Below are 13,674 nucleotides of genomic sequence, written 5' to 3' on the forward strand. Positions count from 1 at the left end.
CCATCCCCAGGATACATTTTACTGCTGCATTAGTCAGAGTCATTCTTAATTAATTATGACCCACATAGCCGCACCATAAATAAAAAAAATCGATATATACATTATATTTGGATAAAATAAATCCTTGGCCACGCCACTGACCATGGTACCGATACTCGAGCGAGTAATTTTTATTTTGAACGTCTTTTGCCGTAATATGTCATACATAGAAAAGTGGTGTAGTCGTACCACCACCATTTTTGACAATTTTAATTATAAATAGTCGATGGTGGTTCGTTTTTCGTATCAGTTGGTTCGTTTAACTATTTACTACAATATGAAGTTCTTGGTGAGTAGTACCTAGGGACAATTTTTCAAAGGTTTTTAATACTTAAATCATTATTTTAACCTTTTTTATCTTTAACTGTCTTCTTCATTTTGTATCGCTTTTTATGTTTTCAAGATTTATTGCTTCTTCTTTTTCCTATTTATCGTATTCTATATTCAATAAATTTTATTAGTTCAGATTTAAATTTCACATTGTCTTGCTTTAAAATTTTAATTCTGAGTTAGCACCATCTCTTTATATTCTTTTACATTATTATCTCTCTCTACGTTAATGATTTATATTGTTTGCTGATGATCTCTAGTTCTATTGCAAAATTTTAAATTCGAGTGACTACCTTAAAGTGCAGCATGATCTCGACTGGTTTGTTGCATGGTGTAAAATTAACAGTTAGTCAGGTCCATAATCCACATTAATTTTTCCTCTATTTTTATGTCAATTGTCTCCACAAGACTGTATGACTGATGCTGTTATAAATGTTCTTGCATACATTGAAGCTGTACTGTATTTAAGCATAAGAGAAATTATGCAATTTTCGATGCTTCAAAATTTTGAAAGGATTTACACTTGACGTAAAGTTATTATCTTAAAATAGGTGAAATAAAACACACATGTCGAGTATTCAGCACAGACTACTATTATATTTCTATATTGACATATGACGTACACACACTGACATTGACAGTATTGACACATGACATTATGAGTAATGAGTATAAAGGTGGTATACAGTGTTACGATATTTCAATACTCATAACATATTAGACATTCAACATTGCACCCGAGAGCCTGGAAGAATGGCAGAATTAATTTTTTTCCAATTTCTAAAAGACGTGAAAGTTACCTCGAAATCCTGGAAAACGAAAAACCGTATTTCCTATTCCTGGAAGACCAAGAGAAATTAGGTCACATGTAAAGCAAAAATTCCCTCAAAAGCCTGGAAGAGTTGATTTTTTTTGTTTCTAACTTATGTTTACATCGAAAGTGCGTCAAACGGGATTAAATGCTTTGCAATTTCTGGAATAAATAAAAAAGTTCTCCCTGGAATAATAGATTTTCCGTCTAATTTCTGACGTAAGAATTAGGTTAAGGGCCTGGAAGAATCCTTTTTTTCAATCCTGGAGAATATAAAAATTCCATAAATCGTGTGTCAAAATAGGAAAAATTTCCGATTTAAAAAAAATTATTGAATACGTGTTTTACCATGTTTTTCAATTTTTTTTTTAAATTCGGAAATTAATTATGTGAAAAAAAATTGAACTTCCCAGTGACTAAATGCTCATATCTCTGGATTAAATCGAGTTACAGGTCTAAAAATTGGAACTTAGGTCCCTCTAATGAAATTATTGGACACGTATTTTAGCATTTTTCTCGATATATTATTAAAATTGAAAAATTAAATATGGAAGCTATGAAAAAAAAATCAATTTCTCAAGGACAAAACGTTCATATCTCTGAATTAAATAGAGCTACAAGTTTAAAAATGGAAAGTTAGATTCCTCTAATAAATTCGAGTGACTGGTCTCGACTGGTTTGTCGCATGGTGTAAAATTAACTGTATGGACCTAAATGTCATTTATGACATTTAGGTCCATACAGTCAGTCAGGTCCATAATCCACATTAATTTTTCCTCTATTTTTATGTCAATTGTCTCCACAAGACTGTATGACTGTTGCTGTTATAAATGTTCTTGCATACATTGAAGCTGTACTGCATTTAAGCATAAGAGAAATGTCGCTTCATTTAAGAATTATGCAATTTTCGATGCTTCAAAATTTTGAAAGGATTTACACTTGACGTAAAGTTATTATGTTAAAATAGGTGAAATAAAACACACATGTCGAGTATTCAGCACAGACTACTATTATATTTCTATATTGACATATGACGTGTACACACTGACATTGACACATCTTGAGGCATGACACATGACATTATGAGTAATGAGCATAAAGGTGGTATACAGTGTTGCGATATTTCGATACTCATAACATATTAGACATTCAACATTGCACCCGAGAGCCTGGAAGAACGGCAGAATTAATTTTTTTCCAATTTCTGAAAGACGTGAAAGTTACCTCGAAATCCTGGAAAACGAAAAACCGTATTTCCTATTCCTGGAAGACCAAGAGAAATTAGGTCACATGTAAAGCAAAAATTCCCTCAAAAGCCTGGAAGAGTTTATTTTTTTTGTTTCTAATTTATGTTTACATCGAAAGTGCGTCAAACAGGATTAAATGCTTTGCAATTTCTGGAATAAATAAAAAAAGTTCTCCCTGGAATAATAGATTTTCCGTCTAATTTCTGACGTAAGAATTAGGTTAAGGGCCTGGAAGAATCCTTTTTTTCAATCCTGGAGAATATAAAAATTCCATAAATCGTGTGTCAAAATAGGAAAAATTTCCGATTTAAAAAAAATTATTGAATACGTGTTTTACCATGTTTTTCAATTTTTTTTTTAAATTCGGAAATTAATTATGTGAAAAAAAATTGAACTTCCCAGTGACTATATGCTCATATCTCTGGATTAAATCGAGTTACAGGTCTAAAGATTGGAACTTAGGTCCCTCTAATGAAATTATTGGACACGTATTTTAGCATTTTTCTCGATATATTATTAAAATTGAAAAATTAAATATGGAAGCTATGAAAAAAAAATCAATTTCTCAAGGACAAAACGTTCATATCTCTGAATTAAATAGAGCTACAAGTTTAAAAATTTAAAGTTAGATTCCTCTAATAAATTCGAATGACTGGTCTCGACTGGTTTGTCGCATGGTGTAAAATTAACTGTATGGACCTAAATGTCATTTATGACATTTAGGTCCATACAGTCAGTCAGGTCCATAATCCACATTAATTTTTCCTCTATTTTTATGTCAATTGTCTCCACAAGACTGTATGACTGTTGCTGTTATAAATGTTCTTGCATACATTGAAGCTGTACTGCATTTAAGCATAAGAGAAATGTCGCTTTATTTAAGAATTATGCAATTTTCGATGCTTCAAAATTTTGAAAGGATTTACACTTGACGCAAAGTTATTATGTTAAAATAAGTGAAATAAAACACACATGTCGAGTATTCAGCACAGACTACTATTATATTTCTATGTTGACATATGACGTGTACACACTGACATTGACACATCTTGAGGCATGACACATGACATTATGAGTAATGAGCATAAAGGTGGTATACAGTGTTGCGATATTTCGATACTCATAACATATTAGACATTCAACATTGCACCCGAGAGCCTGGAAGAATGGCAGAATTATTTTTTTTCCAATTTCTGACAGACCTGAATGTTATCTCGAAATCCTGGAAAACGAAAAACCGTATTTCCTATTCCTGGAAGACCAAGAGAAATTAGGTCACATGTAAAGCAAAAATTCCCTCAAAAGCCTGGAAGAGTTGATTTTTTTTTTGTTTCTAATTTATGTTTACATCGAAAGTGCGTCAAACGGACTTTGCAATTTCTGGAATAAATAAAAAAGTTCTCCCTGGAATAATAGATTTTCCGTCTAATTTCTGACGTAAGAATTAGGTTAAGGGCCTGGAACAATCCTTTTTTTCAATCCTGGAGAATATAAAAAATACCGTAAATCGTGTGTCAAAATAGGAAAAATTTTCAATTTAAAAAAAATTATTGAATACGTGTTTTACCATGTTTTTCAATTTTTTTTTTAAAATTCGGAAATTAATTATGTGCAAAAAAATTGAACTTTTCCAGTTACTAAATGCTCATATCTCTGGACTAAATAGAGTTACAGCTCTAAAAATTGGAACTTAGGTCCCTCTAATAAAATTATTGGACACGTATTTTCGCATTTTTCTCGATATATTATTAAAATTGAAAAATTAAATATGGAAGCTATGAAAAAAAATCAATTTCTCAAGGACAAAATGTTCATATCTCTGAATTAAATAGAGCTACAAGTTTAAAAATTGAAAGTTAGGTTCCTCTAATAAAATTAATATAGACGTATTTGAGCATTTTTCTCAATATATTATTAAAATTAATTATGGAAACCATGAAAAAAAAATCAACTTTTTAGGGACAAAATGCTCATATATCTGGAATCAATAGAGCTATGTGTCTAAAAATTGGAACTTAGGTTCCTGTAATAAAATTATTGGACACGTATTTTAGCATTAAAGTCGAAAAATTAAATATGGAAACTGTGAACAAAAAAATTTTCAAAAAATTTAACTTTTCAAGGAATTAATGCTCATATCTCTGGATTAAATAGAGCTACAGGTTTAAAAATTGAAAGTTAGGTTCCTCTAATAAAACTATTGCATACTTATTTGAGCATTTTCCTCGATAAATTATTAAAATTGAGAAATCAAATATAAAAATTATGAAAAAAAACCAAAATATTCAATTTTTCAAGGAAAAAATCTAAAAATTACGTCAAAAGTGAGGCAAACGGGAAAAATAATTTTCAATTTCTAGAACATACAAAAAAAAATTCTCCCTGGAATAATACATTGTCCTTCTAATTTCTGACGTAAGAATTAGGTTAAGGACCTGGAAGAATTCTTTTTTCCAATCCTGGATAACACAAAAAAAAAGTCGTCTGTCAAAATACGAAAAATTTCTATAAAAAACTTGGCAAAAAACGGGAAATAACGTCGTATATAAGAAATAGTTGCTCTAAGATCATGGAAGGAATAAAAAAGAGATTGATTTTTTAGAAGTACTGAAAAAGACTGTAAAACGAGAAAAACAAATTCAATTTTTGGAAACATACAAAATTACGTTAAAAATCGAGAAGAATCGGAAGAATTTCCCGAAAAAACTTGGAATAAAAGTAACATACTTTTCCTCACTTGGGTTTAATAAGATGATGTTTTTTGGGCATAATTATACACGTTATTGGAGAAAAACACTATTTCCAGGCTAAGGCTAAGGCTACTTAAACTTAACCCTATTAAATAATAAATAAATTTCTGGGGTAATCTAATAAAAATAATAGTTTTCTAAACAAATACAACCTAAATCCAGACTTAAACTTAGTTAAATTATGAAGTAGTAAATCATTGTTTGGCAAGGAGTTACATGTTTTTAATCTCATTATAAGTAAAAGACTTCTTGCATTATGTCGAGGAATAATATATTTAAATTTATTTTTTAGAGATTTAGATATGAATTTTGAATTAGTAATTAAACCATGCATAAAAACACCCAAATGTTGAGTTCTACGGTTTGACATATTTAAACAGTTCAACTCATTAATTTTATGTGACACGTGATGTGATTTTTTTAAATTAAAAATTAGACGAATACAAGTATTTTGCACCTTGTGAATACGATATTATTCCGCTTGACGAAGACAAGGGATATAAATAAAATCAGCATAGTTAAAGTGGGAAAGTACAAGGGTTTCACGTAACATTGCCATTAACTTGGTACTTTACTAGTTGTTTAAGCGATATATATGACCTTTGTAGAAGTTGCTTAACTTGATCGGAAAAATTAAGCTGACAATCAAGTATAACACCCAGATTACGAGCAGAATTATAAAATGGTAATATTTAATCATTTATTTTGATTTTAATATTCGTTTTGATTTCTTTTGCCAAACAGCATAAGTTTTGTTTTTGATTCATTAAGTTAAAAGCGGTGTTTTTTAGAGACTTTACTTCTCAAAGGTAAATGGAATTCCACTGAATTACCCAAAATTATTATCTATAGTAAGTCAACTCTTAAAGCCTAGACATTTCGACTTGTTTTGGTCCGATACTGAATATCCACTGAAGATTGTATGCTGCCTGGAAATTAATACTTTGAAATTTTCATCCTTTCAGATTGTCTTCGTTGCCGCCCTGGCCCTCACCGCCGCCAAAAACGACGAACCGAAATCCTCCGTCACCGAAGAGAAAAAACAAACCAAACGCGGCCTCTTGGGACTCGGCTACGGTGCTCACGACACCCTCCTCGCCGAACCCTCATTAGCACTCGACTCGCACCTCGAACTCGCTCCAGCTCCGGTTCTCAAATCCGTCTACGCCCCGGCACCGATCCTGAAAAGCTATGCCGCCCCAGCTCTATCGCTGGACCACGCCCCCCTCAGCTACGCTTACGCTGCTCCCGCTCCGATTTTAAAGAGCTACGCACCCGCCCCCATTATTAAGAGCTATGCCGCCCCCGCAATCAGTTACGCGGCTCCCTTGACCGTTTCCAAGTTAGCTTACGCCGCCCCCGCACCGATTATCAAGAGCTACGCCGCCCCGGCTATCAGTTATGCCGCCCCCGCACCGATTTTAAAGAGTTATGCCGCCCCGGCTATTAGCTATGCCGCCTCCGCACCGATTATCAAGAGTTATGCCGCCCCGGCTATCAGTTATGCCGCCCCCGCACCTATTTATAAAAGCTATGGTGCCCCCTTGAATTTGGGATGGAACGAACCCAAGTTGTGGTAAATCTGGAGTTTGGAGGCATTCGATGTTACTATATATTGTTTATTTATTTTTTTGTGATACTAAATAAATGTACATTTTTTTTTAAATAATAGTTTGTGGTATTACTTTTTCAGAGGGCCGATAAAACAGTACTTGGACACATTCAGCTAGTTTAGTGTATCTAAGTTTTCCTGCAAAAAGGTCCGATTCCCTCGACAGTAAATTATTTTCATAATTTAAAAATTAAAACAAAGCCGTTCTGAAAGGATCTAAATACAGGGTGTCATTGAAATGGTGTAAAAAAATTGGGGGGGTGATAGTACTCCTAAAAATTTTAAAAAAAGTTCCTATAACTATAGGGCGGAAAATGCATATTAAGGGAGTTAGGGGCACTGAAAGGGTAAATTTAAAAAACGGTTTTTTGAAATTGTAGGCTTAAAAAACGAGATAAAATTTCGAAAAAAAATCCTCTGCCATAAATTTTGACCCAAAATCAAATGGTGATACTGAAAAATAATTTGGAAAATCGGAAAGGGTAGTTTTTGCAAGGGTAGGGGGTTAATTCGTGAATAACTTTTTTTAGGTTATTTTTTTCGCAACGTGGGTTCATTTTTTAAAAACTACATACTTTTTCCTACAAAAAAGGTACTCTTGTTGCACATCGCCCAGAACGATGGTTTTCGAGAAAATTGAAGGCAAAAAGTTTGCTCTGATGGGTTGCTAACTGGTTAAACAACATAAACCTATGAAAGTTATGGGGTTTCAAAAGTAAACACGTAGTTATTAAATAATTAATTGAAAAATCTAAACTTTATGATTTTTAAAATATCTTATTGCTTTAAAAAACGAAATAAACCAATTACCAAAATTCCTTATTAAAATAATGCATTTCTTAATTCATTCATAGTAAATGTTCAAAGTGACCACCATTCATTTCAATGCAGACATCCGCTCTTCTTCTCCATGATCTGCGTACCCTGTGGAATATCCCTGGGGTTGTACGAATTTGATTGGAACAGTCGATAATGCGTTGACGTAGTTGCTCTTCAGTATTAATCGGCACTGAGTAAACCAAAGTTTCCAAGTGGCCCCAGAAGTAGAAATCTAATGGATTAAGATCTGGTGATCAAAGTCACAATTTGGAATAATTTACGTGTAAACTTGTCAACTCGCGCACGTTGAGTTTGAGAATAGGGGATTGGGTCCGCGTATTGAATATTTGGTACTCGCGGTGTAAACTAGGCTAATGAATCAAATAAGTAAATGCATACTTAAGTTAATTAATAAGGAATTTTGGTAATTGGTTTATTTCGTTTTTTTAAAGCAATACGATGTTTTAAAAATCATGAAATTTAGATTTTTCAATTAATTATTTAATAACTACTTGTTTACTTTTGAAACCCCATAACTTTCATAAGTTTATGTTGTTTAACCAGTTAGCAGCCCATCAGAGCAAACTTTTTGCCTTCAATTTTCTCGAAAACCATCGTTCTGGGCGATGTGCAACAAGAGTACCTTTTTTGTAGGAAAAAGTATGTAGTTTTTAAAAAATGAACCCACGTTGCGAAAAAAATAACCTAAAAAAAGTTATTCACGAATTAACCCCCTACCCTTGCAAAAACTACCCTTTCCGATTTTCCAAATTATTTTTCAGTATCACCATTTGATTTTGGGTCAAAATTTATGGCAGAGGATTTTTTTTCGAAATTTTATCTCGTTTTTTAAGCCTACAATTTCAAAAAACCGTTTTTTAAATTTACCCTTTCAGTGCCCCTAACTCCCTTAATATGCATTTTCCACCCTATAGTTATAGGAACTTTTTTTAAAATTTTTAGGAGTACTATCACCCCCCGAATTTTTTTACACCATTTCAATGACACCCTGTATAAAATAAGTAAATAAATTGATAGAAATTGGAATACAATTTTGCTTTTGAGGTCACATTTTTACCTTCCAAGAGTAGCCACCCTAGACAGCACAAAATGTGTCCTATAAACATCCAAAGTTTTTCTTTTTAGAAATATAAGGTCCAATGGATATCCAGTAAGTTCTTCAAAAAATCCAATGGATTTCCCTAGGATGATACAAATGTCCCAAAAGTAGACCCTCATCCATTGAATAAAATTGCCAACTGGACGAATTATTTTTAAATTAATAGCAAAGGCTTTCTTGATAAAGTCATTCAATAGATGAGTCAAACTTTGTCCCTTTGATAATAGATGTATTTTGTACATAATTATGAAGAAAATATATTTTTTGAGATAAGCAGAGAGATGCCTTTAAAAAGTCTTAAAAACACCTTATTTATGATATGAATATCTTAAGCAATAAAAAAATTCAGTATTGAGGTGACAGATTTTAATATTTTGCGATTTTTATTGTTTATACAAAAAAATTAGGAAACATGATTCTTGTAACTCCAACAAATACGTATAATTAGACAATATAAGACTGTTCCCAAGCAAGACACGATAATTAAATAAACATTAATTTTTGGTTTACACTAGGTGAACTTTTTGGTTCAACCTCAACTATAAATATCGAATAAAATGTTCACACACGCTTTACTATTTTTTTAAGACAAACTTTTTTACTTTTTCTCTAACAAAAAGTAAGAAAAGTTTTTTAAATGAATTTATATTCTAAACGTCTTACTTCTCCAATTTAATAAATATATCTTTAGCTGGTTTTATGAATATGGATTCATAAAAATATATATTAAATATTGAATTTAATACCATTGTTTATTTAAATGTAATATAATTTTATATATTTAGTTTAAAAAGAGCGTTATTAGGTTGGTTAATATGGACGAAATCCAATGATTTTTCGGAAGAATTGCATAAAATATTTGATCAAGTTTAAAAACTAGATAATATGTAAATCCCGCTTCAATATTTTTAAATGCTCTCCTTTTTGTAATCAGAATACTATATAATATATATATATTCTACAGTTTAATAAATATATATTTAACATGTGTTGCTTGGACAGTACTCACATTCGTGGGAATGTCAATGGTGAACTTTCGCACTGCATTATCAGGATTTGAAGCGGGTTCTCCGGGTCCCCAGTACTGGTTCTTATCAAATGTTGGCACAGGACCTGAACTAGTTAGCTTATACAATAAAGTTCCTATAATAACACTGACGATAGCAATTATATAAAGTTTCAGTAGAGCCATGACAAGGTGATGTAGCAAAATTCAAATTCATTCTGTTTAATAACTACTTATCGTGATTTATCTGAAAAATAGATAACTCAAGGCTTTTTATCAGTCATTAAGACCCGTATTATCTTCGGGTTCAAAACTTCAAACTCATTTTGTGGTCGACTTTTACTTTTATACACGAATCGGCCGCGATCCGATTGTTGTCGATAAATCTGTTGATTTTGCAACAATTACCCGCAGTTAGCAAGTGCGGCACTTCATCATTTATTTTTCCCTCGGCATTAACCATAATTGAGATCAACAATCGTTCAGGTACTAATTATGAGTTAGATTCGTTACTATTATCGCTTATTTTATATGGCGGCAAAAGCCTGTTTGAACAAGTGAAATTCCTTGAGAAATTCCCTTAATGCCGTTTGTTTATATATTTCTTTATATGTGTAGCATTCTTTGCTTTATGTGAATTACGAACCTTAAACGACTTTTCAAGAAGTACAGGTTAGACACTAAGAATCTATACAAAGTTGTACATCATAGTCTTAAAATTAAAGGTTTATATAAAAAAAATATGATGACTATACTAATTATCGGCACTTATATACAAAATGGAATTTGTTTACTCCATTTCTGGTTCTCAAAAAATGACTGTGAAATGACTTCTTCTTCTGAATAGCCACTAATATTACAATAATTGTTAAAATGATGGTGATCACTGCTATATTCAGATGGAGTTTCTTCAATTGGATGTAATCGGTTTGCTAGTCATCTTAATTGGTATAAGCCTTAAAGATTATTATGACTTATCCTAGGGATATTGTAAGGTCTTGACTTTTATAGGTCATAATCTTTGATAAAATTCTTGGATAATATCAAGGGTTATCCTTCTATTAGTTGGATATTGTTAGAATAGATTTTGTCGTTTACTTTAATTTCACAATTTATAGGTAAGTGAATTAGAGTTGGTTCTTGTAGAGTTTGAGTTTTCCTTTCGTGAATATTTAAGTACTTATTTTTTTATGAGTAGTATTAGAAGTTTTCCAATAATGAGTTGAACGTAGCATAAATAATAGTTTAAAGTATCCAATTTTATTACTTCAGGACATTTTCTTATTCTAGGCAGTTAAGCATGAATTTTTTTTTCTTTTCAGAATTTTATAGGCATATTTAGATTATACATAATTTCGATATTCTAGCCACAGAATCATGATTTTTTTAGCAATGAGCATGATGATGCAATGGCTTTTAAAAATCATTGTCTGAAATAAGAAAATTATACTTTCAGCTTTGGTGGAAAGCCTGGACTAGAGAAATCATGTAAATGAAATCCCTGCTTAATTGCTTCATCTATGCTCAATTTCCTTGTATAAAAATCATGATTTTATGCTTAACTACCTGGAAAAAGCCTAAAATTTATCATTTGTCGTCTAAAAATAATGATATGATTAAATGCTTGGAATAAAAAAATTATGAACCTATGCTCAACATCTGATGTTGATTACTATGTAGCTTATGGGTGAACGTTTATTCAATAATTCAATACTATAACTGCCTTGAGGGTGGTATCTGCACTAATTCTATGAAATAAACATTTATTTATTTGCATTACGTGTACTAAATAATTATTTATACACTTTCCTTGCTATATTAAATAGCCCTCTTCTAGCTCTATCATTAGGTTCAAGGTTTAATAAATTTATCTTATAGATTTTTTAACATTGCAGGTACTTTCATTAAAATTGCGCTTTAACTAGCTCCACTTATGCAGGCAATTGTACTAGGGATTTTTTAAAATTTAATTATATTAATTCAAACTGTACTCCAACTTCTGCACTATTAAATTTGTATTTGTATTTGTCAAGAATGAAGTTTAAATTAAATTATTTTATCATTCCAGGCAGTTGAGCCATAGTACAACCATAGTTTCAGGCATTTTAATTAAAATTGCATCTTAACTGCCTGGATTAATTAATTTAGTTAATATAACCTCAACTGCCTGGACTATTAAATCTATTAATTAATTATGTTCAAATTAAATTATTTTAAAATTCCAGGAAGTTGTGCCATAGATTTTTTAACATTTTAGGCACTTTACTTAAAATTCTACCTTAACTGCCTAGATTAATTAATAAACTTATTAATGACATATAAATTAGAATTATTTTAAAATTTCTTCCAAGTTAACCATAGTTTTTTAAAATTTAGAAATTTTAATTAAAATTGCACTTTAACTGCCTGGACTATTAAATTTATTTAATAATAAAGTTTAAATTAAATTATTTTATTATTCTAGGCAGTTGAGCCACAGTACAACAATAGTTTCAGTCATTTTAATTAAAATTGCATATTAACTGCCTGGGTTAATTAATTTAGTTAATATAACCTCAACTGCCTGGACTATTAAATTTATTAATTAATTAAGTTCAAATTAAATTATTTTAAAATTCCGGGCAGTTGTGCCATAGATCTTTTAACATTTTAGGCACTTTACTTAAAACTCTACCTTAACTGCCTAGACTAATTAATAAACTTATTAATGACATATAAATTAGAATTATTTTACAATTTCCTCCAAGTAAACCATGATTTTTCAAAATTTTAAATATTTTAATTAAAATTGCACTTCAACTGCCTGGACTATTAAATTTATTTATTAATTAAGTTCAAATTAAATAATTTTAAAATTCCAGGCAATTGTGCCGTAGATTTTTTAACATTTCAGGTACTTTCATTAAAATTGCGCTTCAACTAGCTCCACTAATGCAGGCAATTGTACTAGGGATTTTTTTTTAATGAAACATATTAATTCAAACTGTACTCCAACTTCTGCACTATTAAATTTGTATTTGTATTTGTCAAGAATGAAGTTTAAATTAAATTATTTTATTATTCCAGGCAGTTGAGCTACAGTACAACCATAGTTTCAGGCATTTTAATTAAAATTGCATTTTAACTGCCTGGATTATTAAATCTATTAATTAATTAAGTTCCAATTAAATTATTCTAAAATTCCAGGAAGTTGTGCCATAGATTTTTTAACATTTCAAGCACTTTACTCAAAATTTTACCTTAACTGCTCAGACTAATTAATAAATTTATTAATGACATATAAATTACAATTATTTTACAATTTCTTCCAAGTAAACCATAGTTTTTTAAAATTTTAAACATTTTAATTAAAATTGCACTTCAACAGCCTGGACTATTAAATTTATTTATTAATTAAGTTCAAGTTAAATTATTTTAAAATTCCAGGCAATTGTACTATGGATTATATAAAATTTAAACATATCAATTCAAACTGTACTCCAATTTCTGCACTATTATATTTATTCAATAATGAAGTTTTAATTAAATTATTTTATCATTCCAGGCAGTTGAGCCACAGTACAACCATAGTTTCAGGCATTTTAATTAAAATTGCAACTGCCTGGGTTAATTAATTCAGTTAATATAACCTTAACTTAAGAGTTTTAGATTAAATCTGCTCTTAGTGGATAATTATGGGTAAGACCTGATGAAATTTATAGGGTTTAAAGATTTTTCTTTATTAACATGTTTTGTAATAATTATGCATACGTAATGAAGAATAGTGTGCTTAGTATATATTGTTTAGAAAGGTGGCTTAGTCAAAATTGAAGCGTCGACATAACGAAAACACCGGATTAAAACAAAATCGATCAGAACTAAAGAATTGAGAGCACTTTGAAAAATCGGAAAAAAGTCATTCTTCAATTCGTTTTTGAGCCCAAAAATGGGCCCTAAAAAT

At 30.7% G+C, this 13,674-nt stretch overlaps 2 protein-coding genes across 3 annotated transcripts in view; one reads left to right on the forward strand and one right to left on the reverse strand.

Annotated features, from left to right (window-relative positions):
* Window positions 1–10,038, reverse strand: part of LOC126742998 (probable G-protein coupled receptor frpr-1) — a 35,033-nt gene extending 24,995 nt beyond the window's left edge. The window contains exon 1 of one of the 2 annotated variants that reach the window (XM_050449900.1): window positions 9,738–10,038. In XM_050449900.1, coding sequence (XP_050305857.1) covers window positions 9,738–9,775 — 38 coding nt within the window. In that variant the 5' untranslated portion in view covers window positions 9,776–10,038. The remainder of the gene's footprint in view (window positions 1–9,737) is intronic. The other variant, XM_050449901.1, reaches the window with a different exon arrangement.
* LOC126742999 (cuticle protein 16.5-like) lies at window positions 201–6,848 on the forward strand. Its single transcript, XM_050449902.1, has 2 exons — window positions 201–328; window positions 6,143–6,848. Exons 1-2 carry the CDS (start codon window positions 266–268, stop codon window positions 6,755–6,757), a joined length of 678 nt encoding a protein of 225 aa, XP_050305859.1. The 5' UTR covers window positions 201–265; the 3' UTR covers window positions 6,758–6,848.
* Window positions 10,039–13,674: the final 3,636 nt, after the last annotated feature.

Source organism: Anthonomus grandis, chromosome 12 (assembly GCF_022605725.1).
Source record: "Anthonomus grandis grandis chromosome 12, icAntGran1.3, whole genome shotgun sequence".
NCBI classification, from domain to species: Eukaryota; Metazoa; Arthropoda; class Insecta; order Coleoptera; family Curculionidae; genus Anthonomus; species Anthonomus grandis.

Bases quoted from the DNA above. Each gene is read 5' to 3' on its own strand.
- LOC126742999 (XM_050449902.1), top strand. From the start codon at position 266: ATGGTGGTTCGTTTTTCGTATCAGTTGGTTCGTTTAACTATTTACTAC. The intron at 329-6,142 runs GTGAGTAGTACC...TCATCCTTTCAG, and splicing joins ACTACAATATGAAGTTCTTG to ATTGTCTTCGTTGCCGCCCT.